The 27,990-nt window shown below is 38.1% G+C and overlaps 2 protein-coding genes across 2 annotated transcripts in view; one reads left to right on the top strand and one right to left on the bottom strand.

Annotated features, from left to right (window-relative positions):
- LOC108049650 overlaps nt 1–27,990 on the top strand; it is a 48,788-nt gene that overhangs the window by 4,036 nt on the left and 16,762 nt on the right. The window contains 1 exon segment of the mRNA XM_044459147.1: nt 10,419–10,901. Within this exon segment, the coding sequence (XP_044315082.1) occupies nt 10,787–10,901 (115 nt within the window). The 5' untranslated portion in view covers nt 10,419–10,786.
- LOC108052562 lies at nt 17,498–18,669 on the bottom strand. Its single transcript, XM_017134968.2, has one exon. The coding sequence runs from the start codon at nt 18,601–18,603 to the stop codon at nt 17,809–17,811; it is 795 nt and encodes a 264-aa protein (XP_016990457.1). The 5' UTR covers nt 18,604–18,669; the 3' UTR covers nt 17,498–17,808.

Here is a 27,990-nt window from a genome sequence, read left to right as displayed (position 1 = left end):
AAAACGAATTTCAAATTAAATAAACAAAAAAACTCCCAAATGTGCAATTAAAAAATTTTACAGTCATAACTTTTTATTATGGAACATAATTCAGACATTTTATGCTGGCAGAGAAAATGAAAAAAGGCAGAGAAGTGGCTCCACTGCGCGTGTTTAATTTCGTTTTTCGTCCTGTTTTTCCAATAAATTTTCTTCCCTTTTGCACGCAATTTCCTCACTTAAACTTTTTCCCACTTTCTCTGCTGTTTCATGCCCCCACTCTCATTTTTTTCGGGATATATAATTGCATTACGGCCCACCGAACTGCCCCTTCTTTTATGTGTCTGTTTCATCATTTTTGGGTGGCAACAAATTCCCGACTTGTTTACTCTTCACGTTTGGTAGTTTCAGTTTCTAACTATAGATTTATATCGGGGAAACGAGGCGGTTTCGTTTCATATTTTTTATTGGACCTAAATGTCGACACGTGGATAGTTTACAATATACGAGTATATTTTTATAGATGCATTTTAATTGGAGTTTGCTGGGGCCTTTTTATGGTGGACATAGTTAAATGAATAATTATAGTGGGGATTCAAAAATGGGAACAAAGGGGTTCATAATTGATTCAAAAATCTAAAATTACCATCTGGTTTTAGCTTTTATGTTTTAATTCAACTGAAGGTTATTTTAATCGGTTCATAATTCTTAAGTAGACCAATTAGTTTTGATTTATTTTTAAAATACATTTATAAATTTTAATAATATCAATTATTTTTAATAAATTAAAGTTTTTAACGGCTCTTAGTTCAGATGCAAAAAGCTATTTAAATTTATGTCCGCAATTTCTACGGAAAGAAAGATTAACAGGGGTCCTTAAACTTTACCCTACATATAAATTCGCCAGCATAAAACTATATATCCCCTTCCATCATTCCGGTGTTAACGTTTCATAATACCCTCATTTTTCACATGTGGAACACATTAACCTACACCCATTAAGCTGTCCGACAGCCAATAATTGTCGCTTCAACTAAATAATGCATAAATAATGCAGCAGGGATAACAAACTCAAACAGAAACAGGATCAGGGGAGTGGCGTTGTGGGATATTAACCCATTGCGGGCCAAAGGGGTGGCTCTGTTAGTGGATTTGTCGGCCAACAAAGTGAGAAAACCGCAACGGAGCGGCATAAAAAATGCATAAAACGAGGACAGAATAAAGTCATAAAGTAAAAATTGCAGACATGAGGGGGAAATGGGCGGGAAAGGAGCGTCCTGAGACCCGGGAAAATAAAGGAGTGTGTGGGGGGGGAAAAGGGGAAAAGTGACTCAGTGAGCTGTTGTTGTTGAGCTGGGGTCTTGTTTGAGGTTTCAATAGGTCATAATTCACGCCTAGTCGCCGCTTTTCCCCCTTCCATTTCCCCCGTTGAGTTGCCCTGTCGTTAGCCGCCTTGAAAAAAAGGCTCAGGAGGAAAATAAGTGGGCGGGGAAATGGCAAAAGAGTGGGTGTTCTGCTGGCGCCACATACACTCTCGTAAAAAAAAGAACAAAAACATGTGTGTGCACAACCAATATGCGAAGGGAGAACAGGTCGAGTTACTGTCTATACACAATTCCAGAACCAGACTGCACTGTGGTTGCAAAGACTTTTAAAATTGGATTTATAGCCAAACAAATACAGAGGAATTTAATTTGAATCCCTAATCAGGAAGAGAGATATAATTTTTATTCATAAATAGTAAGAAAAAAAGGAGACCAACTAACTTACATTTTGACAATATTTAAGAAAACTTTACTTTTTGAGTACATTTACTTTATAAATTGATTGAAAACTCTTCCATAACTTTTGTAGCATTTCTAGTTAATTTTGGATCTCCTAAAAATAAATACTATTTTTAAACACTGTTAGTAGTTTGTTTTTTGGGAACTTCCTGCATTTTGAAAAGTTAAATTGAAGCTGCTAAAAAAAAGTGTCGCATCCTGGTAAAAAAGAGATGAAAACTGTTATCATGTATTAGATGTATCCTCTTTCCATTTCCTTATCCCTCCCACATCACTTTCCTCCCATTTATCTCACTCTCACACTTGTGCATTGTGCAAATTTGTTTTGGTCGCTGGTGTTGTGTTTGTTTTTACATTAGTTGTGGTCTGTCTCCGGCTGGCCACTTGGTGGAAAATGGGGGAGGAAATAAGAAAAGGGGGGATGGAAGGATAAAGAGGAAAGTGCGCTGGAAAAGGGGGTGGCCTGATGCCTGGTTTTGTCTTCTTTATGGCTGCTAACGATGAAAAATGTTTGCTTGGTGCGTGTCGCAGCGCCTGCTGAGTTTCCCTCCGCCTCTCATTTCCCGCTTTTCCACACACCTCCCCACGCTTTTCTACCGCCTTCCCGGCCCATTCCTCACCTCTTTGCATGCGTGGCCCTTTGTGCATATGTCAGAGTCGCACTTAGCCCAACAAAAAAAGGCACAAATAAACCACACAAAAACAAGATTAGTTCTAGCACCGAAATATGAAATACCCTTTTATGGCAAATGGAAGTCAGCTGCAAAATATCTTATACCACAGGTTTACATTTTTAAAAGAATCTTATTTCTTTTTATAGGTTTTTTTCCCATTATTTGTCTAAAAGATTTAAAGCTAACATAATATAGCGCATATTTGGTTGTCTCTTTTATTGTGGATAAGTTGATCTTAAATGTCTTTTTTTAGATTGTCAGAATTGTTAATATCCATGTGGTAAAAACAATAAACAATGGATTCTCTATTAAAAGTTTCAATGAGATATTTTAATAAATTTGAGTTCACTATTATTATTCCTGTATTTATTATTATTCGTGTATTTATATTTTCCCTAAGATCCAGTTTGTTTTAATTGATCTCATATGCAAGAGACCCTGAACAGAAAAAATCCTCTTATATTATTCATATATCCCTTAATATTTTTATTTTAAATTAAAATACCCTCTGCATGGCCACAAAAAACAGAACGCTTTTATCCTTTTTCTTTCCCCGGTTCTGTTCGTCGGGGCTAAAGTTAATCCCCATTAGTGGAGTGGGCGTGGCCGGGGGCTGGCGTCAGCTTTAGGGTTGTCGCCCGCAGGTAATCGCAGCGAGGGGTAAGTGGGAAGCGGGGCGGGGGCCACAGTCAATGGCACTTTCGGTTATGGCCATAAAGTGCCTGCCATGGCCCAAACCCAAGATCCAAGTGGTCTGCGTCTGGTGGTGTTGTCTGCCCCTTTCTGCCCTCCACTTCCTTTTCCTAGTTAGTGGAGCTTACGCAATGCGATTCTCATTCCTTGAAAGCGCTGCCCTCCTACATAATTAAGATCGCGTGCTTAACTAAGTCCGCTTTACTAACTTTGCATTAGTGGGGTGAAATTAAAACTAACCGGACTGCCGGAGATAACAGTTTATATATCACAAAAATATTATATTTGCTAATGCCAGTCCGTTTGCGTTTACCGTGTGATCAATGTCTGAGAAATACGGACATATTTCTAGGGAGTGGGTAAAAGCATTACAGGAAAAATATTAATAGCTTGAAACATTCTGGTTAAAAGGTAATGTTTGGGTTTAAGGGGAAAAAGGAGGTAAACTGAATGAGAATATCCAAGTTGACATCCATTAAATACGACTTTCAGTGATTAAATATTATTAAATATTATTTATATAACTACTACATGGAAAACGCATTTAAAGTCAAATCAAATGTCAGCCAATTATGCAACTCGCGATTGCATGCCAAAATCACAGAGATACATTTTGTGGTAATTAAAAAATAATAAAAACAAAGATAAAAAACATAAAATGCAAAGATAAGGAGCAATGAAATCCAATTAATTTCGCACCGAAGCCAATTAAGTTGACGGGCCAAAGGAACGGGTGAAAAGCGGAAGAAGGCGAATAAATCCTGTTGCTCCTCTCGCCTGAACAAATACTCACACACCTAGGCCGCCAATGAACACACTCGCAGGAAAAGCGGAAACGAGAGGGAAAACGGGGAAAAGAAAAGGAACGTGCGTAGACAGGGAAAACCGCACAATGCAAACGTTGGGAAACTCTCAAAAAGTCAAGCCAAACCAGAGGATTTTCCATCTTACGTAATTTATATGTGGAAAGAACAAAAATGCAAAATACAATTTAAGAAATGTAGTGAATGTAAAACAAATAAGAATATATTAAATTTTAAAAAATATAATATAATAAAAATGAGAACAAAATCAAACGGCAGCCCAATAAAAGGCGCTTAACCCTGCTGTTGCTTAAACCAAATAGGATGGGGAAAATGGGAGGAAAAGTGCTGGGAAAAGAAGATAAGGGGAAGGGGAAGGCGCCACCCATAAACTCCCAAATACTCCCATCGCACTTTTCCCTTTTCGCTTTGGCGGCACATTTGAAAATAATTTTCCAAGCATTTGTTATCCATATGAAATGTGCCAAGGATGCGCGACGACCTCCTCGGAGTCTGTGTGTAGTGCGTTTGTATTTTCATGGCATCTGTGTGTGTGCCTTTTGACTCGTTACGCGGCTCTCTGCTCCACAGAAAAATCCCACGAGTTTATCGGCTCCTATACTGATTCCACCCTATAAAAGTATCCAAAAGAAAAGGTTTAATAGACATTTTCAAATATTTCGTACAAGAAAAATTCACAGATACGTTTGTATTTATTTCCAAAATCAATATGATTTTCACAACCATTTTAATTTGTGTAGGTGAAATTTTATCCAATCAGGCATTTGAATAATATAATAATTGGTTCAATTTTGTTGCCAATTTAAAAGCCATACAAAGAGAAAGAATAAGAATATCAATTGATAATATTTTTATTCAAATATTAAAAAACCACTTTCACTTTAAAGGGTAGTAATCAGTCTATCCTCTTAATATCATCCTTTTTCACCTTGTTTCCTTCAGTTTGTTATAAAAACCCATTTTTAGTACATTGAAAAGAGTAAAATGTAAACAAGCTCAAAGTGGTGGAGCGGGGTTCGAGGCTTTGCCTCCATTAAATAAACAATTTTTTTTGTCATAGATATAGAACCAGACACACAAACACACACTGGCATATATAGGATATTTTATGAGCCACCGTGTATGTGTGGAAAATTGTTGACATTGAAATTTTACGAGCTTTGCTATGCTATTGTCCCTGCTCAGGGGAATCGGTATATAAAAATACTTCCCTCCCCATTCCACCAGTTCTCAACGCTTTGACTTTTTTGCTTTTAATTAAAAATATATGTCGGTATGCAAATGAAAACGAAATTGTTTTAGTCCTGCTAGGCATGCAAATGCATTAAATCTCGAGAGGTTTACCAAACCTTTTTTGTTTGGCTTTGCAAATTGGACAGGTGAAACTTGATTACATATATTCTATTTGCCTTTTGATTTCGTCTAAGTACTCAGGACAACATGAGAACATGTGCAATGTTTAAACTTCAAACTTATCTTTTATTTTCTCAATGGTAAAATTCAACCGAGATATTATTTTTTCAAAATAAATATTTACGTTTGGCCTTTTGACAGGCGTATTAATAAATGTTAGAAGCTGCAGTGCAATTAGTCGTTTTCAAAAAGTTGAAAGCTGTAGCAAGTGCAATTAGTGGCAAAAGCAAATAAAAGCTTCGATTACAAGTGGTATAAACTTATGTTTTGAGTGATTTTGGCAGTGCCAGTGAGACATTTAATTTGCAGAAGAAAGAAACGCAATAATTGCATAGCGTTGCGATGCTCGAGATGCTGAAAAAGTCGTTCAAATAAAATATTAAACTCTTTTATTTAAATGACCACCCTGAGAAAAACTCCTTTCCACTTCCCATCAGACTCGTCAAGTGGCGCAAGCAAAGTTTGTAGGAGTGAAAACTCTTTGTCGAGTGCAAGGAAAACAAGAAACAAAAAGCTCCTAGAAACGTGAAACTCGAACCGAGAAACGAGATTCTCTCCTTGGCTGAACGGAGATTGTAACGCGAAGCGGGCTAAAATAGAAGTAACATTCTATTATTAACAACGCCACTCGTTCCTGCCACTTCATAAACAGCAGTAGACTGCCAAGGGCCGAGAGTGAGAAGAGCAATATGAAACAATGGCAGCAACAATGGATGATGGGCTGAAGGACCCCGGTACGGACTCACAGACAGGACAACAACGTGACGACGTCGTCATCGCCAACAAAGTGTTGACATCTTTTTGCCCATTCATTGTGTGTCTCCGGTCCATCCATCTCCCCGACGCTCCAAACTCCCCATCGGCCAACAATCCTTGACTAACGCTATTCGTCCTTTTTAATTAATTTCACTTACTGCAGTCCTCTGTCCTACGGCCTCCCTGTCCTCACAGGATCCTCTTCCCTTTCGGAAGCACAGAGAAAGAAATAAATCATTATTGTAGATGGAAATATGTAACACTTTAAAAAGCAAACACTTTAAGAACATTAAATCTAAAAGTCGAACTATGAAAATAGTGAAATATATTTATTTTAAGTGACAAATAAATGGAGGACTTCAAAATAGAACGATTATTGACTTATAAAAGCAATAGATTTTCCGTTGTGTAGGGCTTCAAGCTGTCAATGTGACATGGTCCAGTCCAACAATGAACTCAGAAAAAAGAGAATGATGTTTAGGGGGCTGCCTTCCATTTCTTGCAGCCTGAGAAGTTTTCTTCATAAATTTATAAGCGTCACGTTGCTGACACTCTCACATATCTCCCACACACTTCCTCTGCTGCCTTCCTTTCTCACCTGTGCCCCAGAAAGATAGACAGACAGACAACATCCAGATAAAAGGACGGGCGAAGGGATTTTGGGGCGCCACAGGAAGCGGCATGGAGAGATCAGACTGGCACCCAATAAAGCTCAGTGGAGGGGAATACAAAGGGAGAGCAAATCACTTATGCAAATTGGCTAAGAATTTCTCGCATTGTTCACTCAGTTGTGTGAAATAAAATTTTAACAAAAATCCAAGAGAAAACGTCGAGAAAGGAAGCTACAAAAATGGGTTATAAAGACAATTTAAAACCGAACAAACAAAACTCTTGCATTTACTTAGATTTCTTAAAATATTTTTCAAGAGTTGTATAAATATTTCTTAACAGTCGAATAAACAATTCATCTTAAGAATTTCACAACCGCTCAGGAGAGATAAACGTCCGATAATAACCCAACAATTGCTCTGTTAATCTCTGGCATATTTAACACCCTTCCCAGATATCAAATCATATCTTATCTGCCGGGGAGTTTCCTGGGCCACTCGCCACCTGGTAGCCATAGCTTACACCTGCCCTTTCACCTGGCCATTATTTCGTTGGGGCTGCAGAATGGCCAAATTAAATAACCATGTGCTCCTGCTTTGGGTGAGTTATGGTCTGAGTCCTCTGTGTGTGTGTGTGTGTGTGGGAATGTCGAAAATTAGATTTCCCGGACAACAGGTTTCCATTATTGGTGCCCCGACGGAGCACCTTCGCATTTCGCTTTGCATAATACATAAATATTTTCTATTTGCCGTCATATTCCATTCGCTGGCTTAAAACGGGGGTGCATGGCATATACTGGGGTCTCGAGTGGCAGCAATAGGCACAGCATAAATAAGCAGGCTTTCCCGAGCAGGCGAGGCAGGTGGAAATGGGGGAGGGGGATGGGGAATGGGGGGTGCTTGTGGCACGGCAGGAGCTTGCCACTCGTCACTCACCCATTTTGCCATTTGCCATTCATGCGTCGTCCAGGTCTCAGACATCATTCATACAAATGTCTGAGCCGACTCCTGCGCCTTCTGGTCCTTGTTGATCCGCCTCTCCTGGTTTTTTTATTATTTATGTTACTCATTCGACTCGTATCCTGCTTGTTGATTGCTTTGCCTACACGTGTAGTTTCTCTTTCTCAGCCAGAGCTCCTGTCCTTATTCACCAATTCCTGTGGCTCCTTCTCCAGATGTTTTTGGGGTGCAAAAAGGGGTGGCAGTGGTGGCTCCTTTGTTAGGCTCACCCCGTCGCGCTAATATTATGAATGGCAACTCATGCATTGTAGCCAGTTTTCCCCGGTCTCAGCTTCTTTTTCTGTTTCTATTGCTGCTGCTCCGTGGAAAATTGTGGGCGACACTGCATGGGAGAAATCCAGGGGCGGTTCGGAAAATCTAAGGGGATTGGAGATAACAAATGGGAAGGAATGGAGATAACTAAAATATGAATCACTGAGTTATAAAATAGATATAGTGGAACAAAATGAAATAAGTTTATTTTTAACTGAAAAAAGACTTGGGAATATTAAATTGGTTTTAACTATATTTACACTTCTTATTGCAAATTAAAGTATTTCGAATTATAGAGACTAAGAGTAGGGGATTATGTAGTTAATGAAGTTCGATTGTTAGAGATTGAATATCAATATACCACTATTGGTTCAAATTTGTAAAACCTTACTCTATTGAAGACGTGAAATGTATAATTTTTTAATGTCATTAAACTAATAATATAAATAAATTACGCATTTCTAATTACGTATTAAAATGTTTTTTTTAATACCTAATGTTTTCTTCATTAATTAGTAAAACGTCTTTTAAAAGCTCTTTCAATTAAATCTAAAATCTATTAAGTACCATCATTAACTTCAGCCACTCCGCTCCTGACTTTTTCGTTACCCGTAAAAGTGTCAATGTGAGCCACCAATGTGTGTGTGTGTGTGTGTTCGTCCTTGCGTGCGTGCATGTGTGAGTGTTTATATTAGAAGAATCGTTGTAAGCCCCTTTTGGTTAAACAAAATGCTGCTAAATTGCTTCAAGAAAGCGAAGAATAGAGGCAAATAAAGTAGAGCACATAAGTAACACACGTCAACGGCCGAAAGGGAAAGTCTCCGGAAAAGCAGAAGGGAAAGTGCCTGGGAAATTGGGGTGGAGTAGCCAGATACTTAAATCTTAGCATTTGGCCCGCATCAAGTTGTATTTCACCTGGCCGAAAACTGAATTGGGGTCCTGTGACTGACAGACCTCGTTTCTTTTTTTTCCCAACCCCAAATAATTCACTTTTTTCGTGCACTTCCAACTGGCTGGATAGTGGGTAATAAAAAATTGAGGTCAATTTGTTTTGGCATGTTGAAAGGTTGACAAAAATGTACTTTCATATTCCATATTCCAACGCTTTATTTGTCCAAGGTGGAATGTTTTCCTGCCACCACCGACATTGTTGTTAAATATAACAATATTTATTTATTTATTATTTACACTGCCCTCGGCGCAACTGCCAAGGTTGTGGGTCAGTTTGTCTGCTGCTCGTCCGCCTGTCGAGGCTCCCCTGTAATCTGTTAGATATATTGCTCCCAGGCTTTTTGCCTCTGGCTGACTGTCTGCCACTTTAAATATTTAAGACATTTTCATGCCCCAAAAGGGAGCAACATCATTAAACTTATTGGGTTTCGGTGCTGGGCAATTGCATTCGCAATGAGTGGGTGGAAACGGGGGGAGGAATGGAATACTCGAGGGATACCTACCTGTGTGGTTCTGGCTCGAACCTTTTGTGCTCTGCGTTCTGTGGGCGTGTCTGAAAAGTTTGTTCCTGATGAATTTGAATTAAGAGGCGTCGACATATTGATCCAATTGGTAGTGAAAATCGGACGGATCTCTGGTGTAAAATTAAATTGCAAGTTGGAAAGCAAATATTCATGAATTTTAAAAACTAAACAAAGAATTTCCGTTTTTGCGGTTGGCTTAAGCTAACAAATTTGTTTTAATTTCAAATATTTTAGTGACATATTTTTACTAAACAAAATGTAAAACAAAAGTAAGCACCATCGAACTGCATCCAAACCTTTAAATTGTATTTTTTAGGTTTTTATGAAAAAGATCCTAAATAGGTGCTCAAGGTATATACATATATGTATGTATATACTTTTAATTAATAAACTCAAGTCTTGCAGTAAATTATTTAGGTATTTTATTTTGTTTAGGAGGAGAAAAGATCATTTTCTCATTTTATTTTTTTAGACAAAAAAGGTTTAAAGGTTTGGAATCAGTTAGTTGGCCCACTTAAGGATATTTTGTATTTATCCTCATAAAGTAATTGACTTTTGCTCAGCTTGAAGAGGGAAATACAAAGTCTCTACAGGTTACTCATTCTGATTTGCATTCACATACAAATCCAATTCTGGCCAAATTCCACTTTATAATTAAGAAAGCTTGATCGAACACGCTGCAGTATGTAGATTTTCCTTGGAATTTCCCCAAAAGTGGTCCACTTTTCACCAGCAAATAAATTCGATGAATGAGGGGAAAACTGAGGGGCGGAGCTACAACTCTACATGCATTTCACTGATTCAATTTGCAATTCAATATTTTGTTGCTCTTTTCTTCTTGTGTTGTTCCTGTTCCCCCATCCAAACTGTGCATAAATGAAAACTAATTCGTGAAAATGTTTTTCCTTTGTTTTTAATGTTTGGCATTTTCTATTTTCAGTGGCGAATGTCAGCGGCAGCGAGCGACTGATGATGGAAAAATCGAATTGAACCACAAATCAGAGAGCGAAAATATTCAAATAGAAAAGATGCGAGTGAAAATGCAAGCAGCGTCAGGAAAAAGCGAGAAAATCACGAAACCGCGGCTAGACCGAATGGGAAACTTATGAAAAACACTAAAGTCCGAGCAAGAACCAAGCAAAAGCAAAGAAACATCATCGGCAAGAGGAAAATTAAAGCAACAATTACTGAGGAATCGGGGCCAAGAACCCAGGAAACTACGCAAAAATAATAAACGTTCTTGAGGAAAAGTCGCGACTTAAAAAATTCCGCCAAAGGAAAGGACTCCCATCAAAGAACGCAACAAAAATGGATACACTTTTCGCTGCGGTTTTCCACCGTCACTTGGTGGCTTTTCTTTTGGTCCTGGCCACAGCCATTTCCCTGGTCCGAGGTGAACAGCACCCCGCCACCGCCGATGAAGGTAGGTACCCTGTTTCCATACAATTTTCGGATACCGAAATTCACGGAAGTGGCACGGCATAAATAAATAAAAGGCACCGTAAAAACGACAAGCAAACACATTCCGAATTGCGTGAAAACCTCAATTGAAATATAAACAGCGTAACCGCAGAAAGCAGTTGAAAATATTTTGAGTTTAATGTAGGCTTGCCACAACAACAGCGTCAATAGCGAAACACCACTAACAACAGCGATAAATAAAACAAGAGCAATTTAGACATTAACACTTTGCTATAAATTCCAATTAAGGCTGGAATTAAAAACTATGTGCATTTCATTTTCAAATGGAATTTTTCTTATGCCTCAGTAACACACATACCAAAGTCCATAAAAAATTCAACATTTGGAATAGTTTTTCTCCCCAGACCTTTATTTTTCTACATAATGACATTTCACGGACATCCAAATGAAATTAGAGAACATGTCAATGAGTTTGTTTATATAAATGGGGCATGTCCCGAACCCAAAACCTCGGACTACGATTGCGTTTAGTTTTCCCATTACCCAAACGGAGGCGTAACCGAACAGACCAAACATCTGGCAGGGAAACCCGAAATAAACACACACACAGTGGGGCACTGAGGGTTAATTGCACGGGGAAACGGGAAACAGGAAAAATTCATTTTTGACTTTCCGGATCTCGGGGATCGCTGCCAGAAAAATAAATGTCGTGCTTCAATGGCAAAGCCCAGCGGGAATAACTAAATTCTGACTGCAGCTGTGACTGTAAATTTCAGTAATTACAAAAGTGTGACTATTCAAAATGAAAGAGTGATTGTCAAGGGAGACTAGTTAGGTTGGAAATAAAAAAGATAATTTTTTATTATTAAAAAACCAACTTCAGCATCAAAATTATGCTTTTTCTGTTGTCTGAAAAAAAATTGAACAGTTTAAAACAGTTGATTGCGAACCTTTGTATAAGATCTGATAAAATCTGTTATCTGGAAACCCGTTAGGATGCTATCTAAATTTATTTGAAAAAAAGTTAATAGAAGGTTACTTTTTGAATTGTTTTTGACTGTCTTTCCGCTTGAATTGTGACATGTGGAAAGTCACAATTGAACTTTTCCTCACCCTTGTTCACCCCTCGGCAATTCGTCACCCTCTGGTTTTTCCGAACCTCTGGTGATCGAGATCATCATTGTGTCATCGTCATCAGTGTCAAGGAAAAATGTGATTTAAATTCGATTATTCTCAATTATTTTGTTACATGCATTTCATTTCCAGTGACTCAGTCCCCTGCCAAAAAAAGTCAACCCCTCTCAACTCTGGCACCCTGAAAATTGTTCCTGCCTCGAATTATTTTTCTGTGCTTGATGTTTTTATTGGTTCACTTGAGTGGATTTGGTCTGGGGACTCTTTGCTTCTCCTCCTCCGACTCGCTGCATTTGTTTGATTGAAATTGATTTTGTCTCGCCTGCGGGGATTTGTCGGAACGGAATGCCAGACTTTTCAAGTACTCTCTCTCTCTCCCACCACTTGACTTGCCCTGACTCCTCCAATAAAGATTAAATTCATGCCGAATGGCCTCTCATTGAGATATAGAAGAGGAGGGAGGGAGGACTCTAAGTGCTTTCAGATGCTTCCTCGTTATGGTAATCTGGTAATCCACCCCTCGCCCATAGGTTTTGACTTATTTATAACACCATTCGAAGTGATTACGATCTTAATTGTAAGTGATGCACTTGCTCACATGACCAGGGTATAGTTTTTCACCCCCCAGTTTAACAGAGGGTCACAACTATCCCACACACACACAAATTGCCGTCCTTTTTCCCACTCTAACCAAAAGGTTCATGCCCCTAACGAGGCTATATCTAATCAAATATTCAACCTTTTTTAAATCGGCTAAACTGATTTCATGGCTACGATAAGCAAATATCTGCCATTTCCAACAAATTACTTGTTAACAAGTGCATTTTAATGTTCAGCTTTTTGGCCAAATTGTGGCACATGTGTGTATGTTTTGTATTTCTCTGTGTGTTTTTGTGGATGAAGTGGCCACAACTGAAATTCATGTGGGCCATAAAAAAACCGACTAAACACAAGCCTACAAATGGCCAAAGCTCCCACAGTGTGTGTGTGTGTGTTTTGGCCAATTGGAACAGAAAATTGTGAAATGGTTTTTGTGCTTTGTGATTGCTGCCCTTTTTTTCCATTGCCACTGCTACCTCGATTTCAATGTAATTTGAACATGCAAACCGTATGTTTAAATGCAAAAAAAAGAAAAGGCCAGGGGCGTCATTTAGAGGGCGCTAAACAAGGAAATGTGAATATCAAAATTATTTAACTTCAAAAATACCTGTTTTGCTTTGCTCATATACAAATATTAATAAATAATTGGAAACTATTCAAAGAATTGGCTTATAGCTAAATGGATACTATACAAAGAATAGATTAATAACCAACTAAATATTGACGTTTGTTTTTTTTAAATTTTCCATATGTCAGTGGTCATGAACTTTACGTATTAGAATGCAGATATCTTTCAATTAAAAAGTACAGAAAAAAAAACCAATCAAATCTTTTTTTTTTTTTGGTCGAACATACCGGATACCGATGGTCTGTCAAAAAGGGCGCTCAATCAAAGTTCACCACGTTAACTGGCATTCCTTTTCATAATATGAAATTGATTTTCCACATTTTTTCCGCTGTTTCTGTCCAATTGAGATGAAAATTCGATTCAATTCCCATACAATTTCATGGATTAAAATGTTAATTCCAATCTAATTAAATGCATTGGCTTTGATTTCCATTTAAAGACCTAGTCATCAAGAGGGTTTCTGGTTTCAAAGTCCATCAATAAAAAAAAAGGTCGGAAAATGCTTTGAATAATCCGGGGAGGTTAAAAAATCAAATCGAGAAGAGGTCGCAGCTGTTTTGACGCAGAAATAATCCATTAGTTCAATAAATGTGTAGCGCGAGTTTTTGTCTTTTTTATGCTTTTTTTCTTAACACCATCCGCGGTGCGCTCCCTCTTTGGAAGTCAAATATTTGTACAATAATTTGTGGAAAAATGCTGGTGGGTGGAGCAAAGGGCAGCAGCATCTGGTGACGAAATCAAAACCGATCCCTGGCAATAAGCGCTCCTGCAAATACGCGACGTAGGTCCTGTTCCCTATCTCCATGACCGTCGCTCGTTGCTCATTTTAATCTTTTGATTTTCGGGGATATTGGCGGGGGACAGGACAGGACAACCCAGGACGACCCTCTCCTCTCGACCCACAACAGGAGCTAAGCACACAGACAGGGTCGGGGACATGGAAAATACTTGAAAAATTACTCACCCGCAGCGGCGGCGCAGATCCCAGCAACAGCCGGCATACGAAATGGATGAATGAAAAATTTGTGGAAAATCCCAGGAAAACATTTTGAGCAAACAAACACACACATGCATGTTAAGACCAGAGGGTACGGGTGAAACGGTGGGCATTTGGGTATGGTTCCGGCCATATTCGATGGCCAGCAGCGGGTGGCTCAAAAATCAATGGGCTCAAAATATTAAAGCGCTCGATTTTCATGTTTTCCATGTTTGCAGAGAGCCCTCGATCCCGCCCCCACCTCTTTTTTTTTTACCCCTGTTCGATTTCCGTGTGTGAGCTCCGATTTCGATTCCGTTTCTGATTCCGCTTGAGATTGCTGTTTGTGCATTGGCGGCTGCCTTTTCGATTTGTAAATTGGCACTCAATGAATCAATGGATTTCGCCTCATTTTTAGTTCTGGCCGCAGTGGTCAACGAGTGTGTTTTGAAAAGTTAGGAAATATTATAATAAATTATTAAATAAAATAATAATAATACTTTAGAAGCCAAAAAAAAGGTGATACATTTAACATTTTAAAATGGGAAAGCATTGGTGAAATATATATGGGAAACTTTCTAGTTCTTAGTTAATAATAAAAACGTATATATAACTTTAGCTGGGATAATCATTAAAAAGTGGGTCAATCCTTAGATATTGCCAAAGATTTAAATAAGTGTAAATGACCGCTTCATAACTCGTACTCTCCAATTAAAAATAAGTTAATTAATAAGTTTATTTCTGATTTAAAGTTAATTTGTTGATTAAAAGTTAATGTACTGATTTTGACTTTTTATTTAGTACACTTTAAACTCAGAACTTTTCTTTCCACCTCCCATACATCTCTCATATGCTCCACATACAAATCAGTCAAAGTGTTTTTCGGCCTTTTCATCGACTTGATTTTTTCAACACTCTTGACGTTTTCAGCCAACTGCTCTCATATTTGTGTGGAGATTTCGAGCAGCATTCCTGCCAGTCGGCTATAATGTACTTGACCTGGCCAGATCTTTTAAGAGGGGAAAAGAGGAGGAGAAGGAGGAAGACTTCGCCTATCGCGGCACAATAAACTGCTAAAAGTGCAGTCTGGTTTCAATAACTCCGTGTGTGTTTTTGCGGGGTGTCCTTCCTTTGAGCCTGTGGCCGTGACTGTGGATTCGCTGCGAGTGTCCTTCCCTTCTTCACCCAACGAACGTGTGGCATGCTCCATTTGTGCTCTGATATACGGAATTATGCTGAAATCACGTTCACACAAAAAAAAAATAATGGAACTAGAGCGGGTTAGGATAAGAGTTTTCCTCTGCTCCGCGTTTTCCTCTGCTGCAGCTGGGAAATCTCGGCATAAAGGAGCTGGAGCCACCAAGAAAAGTGCTTCCTGCATAAGCGATTTTCCGATGCGGGTGGATGTGTGTGGCCCTTGCTTTGATGTTGTTTTGGTTATTGTTGTGTTTTATTATGTTTGCGTCTTCCCTCTTTTTTTTTTTGGTAAATGCTTTCAACTATTTTTATAACAGCAGGAGTAGCTCAAAAATAAAGAGGAAAGTGCACGAAAATCCTGTGTTTACTTTGCTCACTCGCAGAGAAATCGATAGTAATCCACTAGATCGATACGGTCCTCCAGAATGAATAGGTATTTTGACGAAATTATATGATATGGAAAACTGGGAAAATTAATTTGGTTCTTTTTGTGTGGTCTCACAAGTCATTGAAATCAATTTTTAATGTAATTACTGGGGACATTTCAAGTGGAAAGTGAAAAAGGGAGGTACTTCACACATGATTACCCTGCAATCAAAGGCGTTTGTTCCCTCCCTAAAAAATAAATTATACCTGTAGAAAATAACTACAAAATATATGTTTCTAACACCACTATCTCTATTGCTAGCTAGAGACTAATTTTCAAGTTCTTACTAATAGGAATTTATAGGAATTTAACACTTTAAGTGCCGCTCGTTAAACTCTAAACGTTTCCAAAAATTTGATCCAAAATCAATTGGTTAAAGCTAAAAGCTGACGTGCTTAACCCTCTTTTCCTGGCTTGTGGCCATTTTAACGATCACACCTTGAATGGGTACTAACTGTCACCTCATCTCCATCACAATGTGAGCTGTGAATGACTTTGAATAAATGGGCTAGTGTGTGTGATTGGGTTAGAAATCCATCCGACGGATGATGCCAATCAAGGGGCACTTTTATTGCCGACAACATTTTTCTTAGCCCCTGCCGTAGAGGCTTGATTGCCTGAGAGTCACTTACTTAGTTGATGGTAGTTTCGTACACTGAACCAAATCATAGAAACAAACTTTCTACATTCCTATTTTTTATTTATTGGTCTGATATCTAATTATTATAAATCTTAAGTCTTAAAAACAGCTTAAGAATAAGTATATTGATATAAAACTAAGCAAGGGTATAAAAAAAACTAGGCAGCACCAAATATTTTAAAACACAAAGCATTATTTTCTTGTGTATTTTTTCCCCCATGATAAATGGCGGGCGTGTGGAAATCTGGGGAGAAATCACCTCTCCAGGGGGATGATGACATGGCAAGTGACATGGCCAAAATCAAATCATTGTCTCAGCGGTACAGGAAAAATCCTCCTGCACTCACTCTGATTCAAATTAACTCGAGGAAAATGGAGAGAAAGGATGCTGAAAAATAATGGAGATTTATCAATCGCATTATCTAGCCATCAATCTTGTCAAAAACTGATAGATGAGCCATTATCTGACAAATTATCTGTCGCGTGTGTGTGTTCGATGGGTTTGAGACTTACAAATTAGAGTCATTCGTCCCATAAATATTCCCAAGCCGATTGATGAGTGGACTTCACAAGAAAAATCAGCAGATAAAGAGGGGAGTAGATTTACCCCAAATAATAAATTAATTCAGCTTGAGGCAGAATAAGTAAATTATGAAAGGTTAAAGAAGTTGCAGACCATAATATTTATTGTTTTACAGATATGAAATACAAACAACTTTATAAATGTGTATATAACACAGATATCATTTTAGTTGGTTAAGTCAACAAATATTTACAGTATATTGCTGTAAAATAATGCTAACATGTATTTTGTAGTTGCATTTTGTACTGTATTGACGGTTGAATGAACTCAGCTTAAGGCAGAATAAGTAAATTATGAAAGGTTATACGCTTTTATAGCATTTGCAACCATAATATTTATTGTTTAACAGTTGTGAAATACAAACCACTTTAAGAATATATACACAGATATCATTTTCGTTGGTTAAGTCAAAAAGCATTTACAGTAGATTGGCTGTAGAATAATGCTATCATGTATTTTGTAGTTGAATTTTGTACTGTATTGACGGTTGAATGAACTACAAAAATTGTTACTTTTACCAGGCAAGATAATAAGATTTCTGAAGAATATAAATAAAACTCTAACGAATTCATAAAATCAGCGAAGTATAGAAATAGTGAAATCTTCTTGTAGTACTAATTTTTATTTAATATACATTTATGTTCCAATAATTTACTTATTTTCTAATAATTTTTTTATTTTCCAATAATTTATACATTTTATTAAACAAGGCATCAATTAGCATCAATTTTCGTGATGGTTGATGGGAAACGCTATGGTTTTTACCTTGTCACCAATCACATGTACCTCAAAGTGAACCTGTTGTACGATTGAAACTCCAGTGATGGGTGGAACAGGCAGTGCTGGGATCGTAATTGATTCATTGATGCAGTTAAAAGTCCATTGCGAAGCTTGTGGAAGTCTGGTTACCAAATCGAAGCACTGTGCCAACTTAGCCGACCACACAGAAACTGAATCGAAGTTCAAGCCTTCTCGGTTATACAATTTCACAACTTCACTGAGGTTTCGAAAAGTACTTAAAGTTATAACAGCCGATGGCTTATCACCGAAAAAGTATTGCGGGAAGTCCAAAACTATAATTGGAGATCCCTTCATTCTGACACCATAACGTTTTTTCATGTCTGTCTCCTCGAATTCCTCGATGTGTATTGTTGAGCACTTCATGCGGTCGATAAACTTAACCGATTTTAAGTAATTTGGATGTCGCTGAATGCGCTCATCCATCGGTTTTAAGTTTGCACGAATTTTCCTTATCATTTCGTCTCTTATTGATTCCTCTACGAGAACACTTGCCACCAGTCCGCTTCCAATGGGGTGCACCATATTACTGGTTATGATGTCTGTAATCGTGTCCAAATCCCCACTGCTGAATACAATCATTATTCGCGGAAGCACCCACATTCTGTGTGTCCCATTTTCGGGATATCTGTGTACATGTCGCGACAGTAAAGATAAGTATATGTCGGAAAATACCTCCTCTTCACTCTGCTTTTGTGGAACGTAGTCAGTGTCGGTCATTTTATTTCCTATCGCTTAGAATTTGGATATTTGTTACGTCCAATTTGTATTTCGTTTAAGCAAAAGTTCATAGAGCCAAAGGCCACTTTTCTGGTTATACTATTTAATTACCTTATTGCCATTCCTACTGTAAAATTGAGGTCTTTAAAGATTTTTAAAGCTGAAAAAAGCGTCCACCAAAATCGGACTTCGCTACCCAATAATTTAATTCAAGTCAACAGAGAATAAATAATTTTTAAAGTGGTATTAAATAAAAAAGTCGGATGGAGGAAAAATTTATGAGACGCCTTTTAAAGTGTTTTCGGACCGAAAAACTATCCATGAATATTCACGAATAATTTACAAGTTAGCTGCACTCCCCTGCTCTTGATTCTCCCCATCTCAGATCCAATTTGTTAATGAAGTTATCAACGGTTCAAGTTAGTTTTTCCTTAGTTTCCAATTCATTTGCATATCTCGAGGAGCACCGCTCTTGTTGTTTATGTTTATGGGGCTTTATAATCTGCTTTTATAGTTTGTTTACTTAATTTTCTGTAGCTTTTTGACATTTTGCTCCAAATTAAAAAAAAAGCACACACAAAAGACGAGGGTAATATTTAAGGAGGAGGAGAATGTGGAAAGGGAGGCGCTGACGTATAAATATTCCCATTGCCCATTCCAAAAACAAAAAATAGAAAAAACCAAACAAAAGCAAAAAGTTTTGGGCGGAAGTGGCTGCGACGCCGAAATACAAACAAAATGAAAACGAAAAAAATGCAATGAAAACAAAAATAATAAAAGCAGCCAAAAAATGGGAATACGAATATTGCTGTTCCAGTTTTTTTTAGGACAAGACTTGGGATGGGGAAAAGTGAAATGAAAATCCACCAAAATATGCACATGAATTTAGTTTCAATTTCACATAAATCGCAAACGCTTTAAATGAAGAGACAGAGGTTTAATAGAAAAATAAACTCGACGAAAAACAAATTAGCAATGCAGGCAAAGATATAAAAATAAGTAAACAAAATGTTTAAGGATAAAAAGCTTACTGCTTTCAAGATTTTATATGGCAAAGAGCACTTTGTACCATTTAAATCACAGAAAAATATAAGTGCTGTTTAAGGAACCGAGACATAAAACATAGATGATATTGCATCTTACATTGCAAATAATAAATAATTAATAAATTTGTTGATTTAAAATAATACTTCGTTTTAACTGTGTCAATCAAATCAATGATTTTTTAGATATACACTTTATTTAGCTACAAATTGTAGCTAAATTTACCCCATAGGCATTTTTTGAAGTAAACGAATTCCGTTAAATTTTTGGTTTCGCCCTTTGGAGCTGTGATTAATTTTTGCCATGGGCATTTTTATTTTTTTCTTTACGCCGACAACTGTCTGGGAGCTGTTGTTCTTGCTTCTGTTGCGCCCATTCATGGCTCCTAAGTGGCCGAAATGTTTTTGTGCCACGTTATTAATGATCAACAAATTCCCCTGACATTTCGTTTCGTTTTGAAGTTGACACGTGCGCGGGGAAAACCGAAACCGAAAAGTGGAAACTGTTCCGCGATCCACGTTGTGTCTGCCGGAACGCACTGGTCCGCTCCTGAATTATTTTTTTTTTGTCATGATCCAGTGCTTAGAGTCACATGGCATTCCCCATTTCAGACCCATTCCCCTCTACGCTCTTGTTGCGTTAGTGAAATGAAATGATTTTGAGTAATTTATTTTATAGTCGCGCTGAAGTATTTATTATTTTGAAAAGCGCCGAACAATGCCATGATTAATTTCGCTGCATGTGAAGCAAGTGGCCAACCGCACCGCACGGCCCCTCCCCCTCCCCCTTACCCCGCTGCCCCTGGCTCACATGGCTCCCCTAATCCCTCGGAAAATTCCTTGCGGCATCGAAAGTTTTTCTTTTTCGGCTGCCATTGATTGCCGAACATATTTGGGTTGCTGCTGTTGTTTTTTTTTTCTTGGGGGTTCTGCGTGTTATTTATTCGATTTGATTTCGGCTCCCCCATCTCCTTTCTGCAAACATATTGCAAAAGCGAAGGTTCCTCTCAATCCTCAAAGTGCAGTTCCGGGCAAAAAAATAGAATCAAAATTATTATTGGTACATATTTAGATCTTTAGAGAGATAAGTTAAAAGAAACGATTCTACTACTATTTTCCTATTAATTTTGCAATCTTTTGACAGCTGCAATGATTTTTTCGACTATGTTTTGTAAACTCAAAATAATCAAGTAATTCTTTAATTTTATTAAATGACTTTATTTTTGAATGTTTGCGTATATGCTAAAGCCTCTGTTCTATGTTCTATGTTAATTCCTGTATATTGCGTTGCATTTTAAATATATTGTATATAATATAATTGCTAATATTACACCTTTAATTGCCCCTTATAATTTAAAACATCTAAATTCCTAATAATCTGGCTATATTTTTTTCACCACCGCTGTATGGTGCTTTTCCTCTGTTTTTTTCTTTCTGCCCCTTGGGCTATAATTCAGAATCAATCGTTATGCTTTTGGCAGCTTGCAAATTTTTCTTTATTATATCATATTAATTTTATGAGTCTTGTATTTCCTAAACCGCCTTTGGAGCATACTCCCTACCCCCTTTTCCCGCCCCATTTGCTATCGTTTTCTCGTTGGTTTATTGCATTTAAAAGATATTTTTTATATCAATGAAGCTTTCATATTGGGGCAAACACACACACACACACTAAACCGCCAGAAAAAGAAAACAAAGGCAAAGGAAAAAAGTTTGCTAAATTTCCTAAAGTCATGCAAACATTTTTTACATATATCGATTTTTCGCTGGAAGAGGTCGACGGGGGTGAGCCTGGTCTTGTTATGACAGGCTCAAATTGGGTGCTATCAAAATTATATATTATTTTGCATAATATCTTCTTCTCCGGCTCAGAGGCTCTAGGATAGGTAATTTGATGCGGCATGAATTTCATGTCCCACAACGATTAGGTTTTTCCAGCGCTCACCATCCACCTTCTTTTTGAAGTGGGTGAATTATTTCTCTAAAGCGGCTTTAAGAAAACTTTTGGCGAAACTTTGAATGATGTCTCATTTGTTTGGGGAGCAGCACTTAAGCACTCTGATTGTCTGAGCTTTGTCAAAGGTAAAACAGCAGGTGTTTTAGGCGGAAGGCAAAGGGGTTGCAAGAACCCATAAGAACTTCTCTGTTATTCAGCTTAATGCAGTCTGAAAGCTTCTCCTTTTTGTTGCCACATAGGAAAATACAGTAAAAAAAGCACTCAGAAAAAATAATAATTTGATAAGTAAAAACTGGCAAAAAAAAGCAGCTCATATTAAATACGCTTTTAACGTAAATAACTTGTAACATACTTAAATATAAGTAATGTAAAGGGACTTATTCTGTGAATGCAATATTTGGTAATGGAAATAAAGTACGAAAAGTGCAACTGGAAAAACTTATGTATATTCAAAATTAATGTTTAAAGTAAATTAAAAGGTTTTACTTTAAAACTAGTGTTCAAAAGCTTTAGATTTTGTGTTAAATCATTTTGAATATTTTATCGCAGTGCACTAAGAGGTAGGAGAGCTTAAATAATATTTTCATTTCAAGCATTGACTTCTGCTCCGTGTGGTTCTACAAAAGGAAATTACCGACAGGAAGGAGGGCCAAGTGGGGAGAACTTGGCCAGTGGAATTCCTTAAGGTGTCGAACCATTTATGACCTGCCATAAACACGTGTAAATCCCGTTCATTATGGAAAAGTCACGATTTCTAGTGTCAATATCGTAAATACAGGCAACTCCGACTCGAAAAGAACTCCGACCTCATGACCATTTCCATTTGGCATTCCCGACTTCCCCCATTGGGGCAATAAAACCGAAAACCCAATTGAAGCTCCCACATAATCTGTATCCATCCATCCATCCATCTATCTATCTATCTGTCTATCTATCCATCCTGCATGTGTCTGTGTGTCTGTATCTTGAGCGCTACACTCGATTACCCCGCTCGACGATCTAATCACTTTGAGTGATGGCTTCGGTGCATTGCGACTCCGTCTAGGTCCGCGTCTACGGCAATCCGTATCTTTGGCCGCCCTGGTATCTCTATCTGTGTACGTCCGCTTCCAGACGGACTTTCCATCGCCGTTGCGTGTTCTGTTTGCATTTTACAAATGTCAACAAAGGCAAATGCACTTCGAGGTTCTATTAGTGGTCAGGTGAGGGTTGATAAGCGCGGCGAACGCTGCACTTGATGGACAGCCAGAAAGCGCGGTAGATGGAACCACCTTCTCCACTGGCGACACCCGTAGTGCTTTTCTAGCTAACACTAAAATTAACATTTGGAAATTCATAAGTTGAAAAAGCATTGTAACTTGATAACATAAAATATTTATCGCAGTGTAAGTTATTGGTGGTGGGCGGTTTAATGCTATTATATGGGATACCCCCTTTCAGCTAAGTAATCCATCATAAAATTAGTTCGGTTGCCACAAATGCTACGAGCGTTAGATTTTTCAACCAAGATTATGATAAAGTTAAGCCAAGCGGAGAAAAAGGCAGAGTGCTACATTTGTGATATCAAAATAATACGAAAATACACCTAGCAGTAGGGGGTGGGTTATATAAATATTAATTTAGGGAATTACCTGTAGGGTTATGCGCTGGGTAGGCAATAACAACTGAGGCGCTGGACAGCCGGTCAAACTGGGGATGCGAATGAACTGGACGGATGATGTGGGTCAGACACGCTATTTGATGCCAGCACCACCAAAAATCTAATAGCAACAAGCTTGGGGTTTAGGGCCAAGGTCTTTAAATGAATAAAATGTATCAGAGCTAAAACAATGTGTAAAATTTGGGAGAAAAGTCGCAGGGTTAAGGGATTTTAAGGGTTATTTTAGGCGTTAAAAATTTAATTTAAATATAAGTGCTCAATAATTTAAAACATTCTGAACTATTGCATAAAAAATGCTTTATAAAACCATTGACTTTTAATAATACTTTTAACACAATATAGATTTTCAGTTGATTTTAAGCTGCCATAGATGGCAAACGATAATATTTAACCCACCAGGATTTAACATTTCCTAACCTCAGCCAACAACTTCCAACCTTTCTAACAAAACCTTGACCCACACAAACTGACTTTCCCATTTCAAACATTTATCCAACCTCAATTTCCTCAATATTCGAACTTATCCCAAAAGAATCCCCTCCTCCCCCATTTAAATTGAAAAATACCCCTGAGAGAGAAGGCCATACCATCTTTATGTTGCCCCATGCATAACAAAAATTTGCTAAGGGCCAAGGCCCAAAGTCAATCTAATGAAAATCAAATAAAATAACTCAGAGCTTCTTGGGAGGGAAACGAAGGTCTAACGAGTATTTTCCATATTTTACAACTTCCCATGAAGAGGAAATAACAAAGGGACTTTATTAGGGAGGGAACCCATAGAACTGAGCTCAGAATTAAACTTGGCAAGCCCGGCTAATTTCGGACTTAATTTAGGTGATTCTGTCACTCGTTGTTCCTCTGGCCAATTCTCCACTTTAGGCCATAAGCAATCGGCAATCGTATTATTCGCATTATGACCGGCCAACAGGCCCCGCCCCCTAAGCAATTTCAACTTCCGCCTACGACATTTTGATGGAGGCGCCTAAAACTCAACCAATGCCGCCTGCAGGAAATATTAAAGCTCAAATCGACGACAACGACTAAACTTGGGGGTCATAAATGGACAGTGGATCGCAAATTGTCATTGGTCACGTGCAGGGAAAAGGGAAAGGGGAGGGGAACTCCACTTTGTTGCCGTTGTTATTTGAAAATATAGAAATAAAGGGAGCCAAGACAGAAGCAACAAAAAAGAATGGAAAAATTCAAAGAAACATTTTACGACAATTGCTGTTGTTGCCGGTTGGTGTTGCTGTTGCTGCTGTGCATGTTGCTGCTGTACAAATTGCTGCTGTTGTTGATGGCGTCGTTTGAGTCATTGGCAATTTGTCGTCAGCAATTGTTTGCTGGATTGTCGTTCAGGTGTGTTGTGTTCTCCTTTTTATTTGGGTGGGACCAGATTGAGGTATTGACTTACCCATCAATTCCATTTATAGATATTTCCACCTTTAAATCCTCTATTTGAACCCTTCTCTCGGAAGAAAGCAATGTAAACAACATATCTAATTTGATTTATTTCCTGCAGTATGGTCTTTCTATTTGTTATGCTTCTCGTTGGCGCCAAGAAAAAGCTTCAAAGATCTCACGCTGAGTTTTCCAAGGGCTTTCGCCTATAACTTTCCGATAGCCCCCGCAGCGTTGGGCAATACAAATGATCTGAATAATTACCTCATCGACAGGGAGCCAGAGATCGGGATCACTTGAGGCGATTGTCAAAATATTTTCACAGTTGCAGGCAGAACAAATAAATAAATAAATAACCGAAACGAGATGAATGCGATGGCTGGGATTTAAATGGATGACTGATTGACTGGGTAATTGCCCGGGCACTTTTGTTGGCCTTTTGTTTGTTTTCATAAAAGTTCTAAATGAGCTTAGCGAATGGTGCTGCATTGATGGTATTCCGCCGCGGGGAAGCTATGCAGTTGCAGTGGGAAATGCAGTGCAGAGAATAAATGCAATGAAATGCTGCCTTTCTATTTAGCACGCTTTTTTCCCGAACGATTTATGTGCTTTTCATTTTCCATGCCACTTTTTCAACACAGATTTAAAAAATGATGCATGTTTAATGCATTTTTTTTATCTAACCAGAATTTTAGTCATTTATTTAGTTTTTAGAAATTCAGATTTTAAACTAAATTCATGAACGACATCAAATTTAAATAAATCATTTTTTTTCAAATTTAAAAAATGGTTAGACAAAAAAAAATTGATTTAAATGATAGTTGTATCAAAGTTATTTAATTCTTGCGTACTGCAAAACATTAGTAAATATATATTTTTCGTTCCGTTTGGGTAATCAGTCAACGAAAATCTTTATTACTACAGATAGCTCTAAAACTTCCCCTTATTTTTCAAAAAAGATTTTATTCCTTTGAATTGCTACACAACTATAAATTTTATTCTTCGACTTGAACTGTGAACTGATGGGATGTATGGGAAAAGGGTAATTCCCTCGGCAACATCGTAGTTTGAATATTTTATTATCCGTTTCCAAGAACACCAAACTGAGAAACATTGAATATGACACATGATTCCATATTCCACGAACCTGAATAAATTTCTGTAGCTCCCCCCCGGCCACTTCATAAATTGAGTGCTGAGGAAACCAGAATTAGTTCTTCGGCGCAGAGATCTCCATCAGTCGGAAATGTTTTCGAGGAGGAAGAGCCAACAACTTGGCCCTATCATGTTGACGCCCACTTAAAGTGGCACAATTATGAGGCGACAACATCGGACGCGGAACGCGTAACATCTTGAGGCGGTCTCTTGCCTCAATTCGTAGCGATCCGCTTAATTATAGAATACATGATGCGGGAAATTTGTTGCACGCACCATTAGCGGCCAAATGTCCGACAGTCAGCCAACAGATCCGACTAAATTTGTCAAAATATTGCGGGGCCAATAGAAATAGAAAAACGGAGAGACGAAACACTGGAATACACTTCTGTCACACTGGGCGATCGTTCAATCAGTATCAGGCCGAGTGACAATAAATCTTTTCAGAGGCCCCACAGCAACCAATTTCCGCCGAGCATCAAAGTCGGACAAAGATCGACGGGGATTGCAAAAGTTCAGAGTCATTTCAGTTCCGAGTGTGTGAACATTTGTTGCACGGACTGCAATTAGCAATTGAACTCTTCTGTTACTCATTTCGGCCCTCGCCTAATCACTTTGATCTGCTGACCCAAATACAAATCCCATTTCGGAGCCATAACAAATTGCATTTGGCCCCAATGAATTATATCATTCATCCGATTACCAATTGCTTCAATTTTATTTTATTTTCGTGGCGCCTCGCCCTCTTGACTCCGCGATATTACACCCCTTCCCCGGTCCATGTGGCCCCTAATTTATTTGAGTGTGTTTATGCATATCAGGAGAGGATTTCGAGTTCGATTGCCTAATGGCAAATGTTACTTATGGCGCTCGGAAATCCGGAAATGCCAATGAAATCAAGCAAAGAAATGGGAAATGATTTTTCGGATATTCTGGATTGGGAAATGCGTCCATTGCAGACCAGCCAAAACTCATTAGGAGAATTTATGGCATTTCTGAAATAGTTAATTATTTAAACTATTGTTGTTGGCTAATACATTCATTTCAATTCAAACCCAAATGTATCGTATTGTATTCAAATTGTATTCAATTTCATTATATCCTCCCATTTGAAATTCTTTTTAAATCCATAATTTTGTTATGTTTATGTTTTATACCCCCAATTCCCAATTCGCACATGCCAATAACATAATATTCCCATTCCAATATTCCATGTTCCAATCGTTATAAAATGCCCATTAATCGAGTAAGAACGCATTATAATAATTGAATTTCAGTTCAGATAAACAGGAAGAGCCAACTGAAACGGCAGTGGGAGGTAAATAGCTAATCTAGATAAATATTGATTAATATTTGGAAAGCCATTCAACGTTCATCGGTTCCCCTTTGGGGGCTAACCCAATTATGTGAGGGGGGATATGGCAGAGGGTTACACATATAGGCACGTACGGCACGCCCTTTAATGCCATTGCCAGTGTTTTTGTTGGTCTTGCAATACAAAATATGGAAAATATAATTTGTATAATTACAATGCCTTTTGATAATACCAAATACATACCAATCAACAACAACAACAACAGCAAAGGCACAAATGAAGTCAAAGTTGTTCGCGGGGGGGCTCCCAAGCCAACACCCTAAAATGGTGATGAGAAAAAAGTTCAGTTCTATCGATGTTATTACGATTGTCTTAACTAGAAAAAGTATTAAAGATTTTAAATATATTGCAGTATTTTACAAAATAAATTTATTTATATATTCCTATTATTTATTAGGATTAGTTTAAAATTATATAGAAAAGCTGGAGTGCTCTTTTGCAGTTCTGTATATGTTCTTTTGTAAAACAGACTCGTAAAAAATCTTCAAGGGAATTTATGACTTGTTTAAATAGTTCTTCATATAAATTTTGAAGTAAACCTATATTAAATAGTTAAAGTATTAGTATAATTAAGTAGCTCTGTGTAATTAAACGACCTGGTCCGTGTCACGCACCCATCTCCAAAGGGAGACGACTAATTGAAGACCGCTCCGCCCCCCAAGTTACCCCCCTCTGGGCGGCGACACGCAAAGCGTGTGTCTATGTGTCGCCATGGCTTGAACCCCACCCAAACGACCTGGACTATTCGGAACTGTGGTGAAACGTGGCTGCGGAGGCGCCACTCGCTGCGCCGATG

The sequence above is a fragment of the Drosophila rhopaloa genome, unplaced genomic scaffold (assembly GCF_018152115.1).
Source record: "Drosophila rhopaloa isolate 14029-0021.01 unplaced genomic scaffold, ASM1815211v1 contig_115, whole genome shotgun sequence".
NCBI lineage: Eukaryota > Metazoa > Arthropoda > Insecta > Diptera > Drosophilidae > Drosophila > Drosophila rhopaloa.
The sequence above is the reverse complement of the archived record's forward strand: the minus strand, read 5'-3'. Positions and strand labels throughout refer to the sequence as shown.

Bases quoted from the DNA above. Each gene is read 5' to 3' on its own strand.
- LOC108052562 (XM_017134968.2), bottom strand. From the start codon at position 18,603: ATGACCGACACTGACTACGTTCCACAAAAGCAGAGTGAAGAGGAGGTA.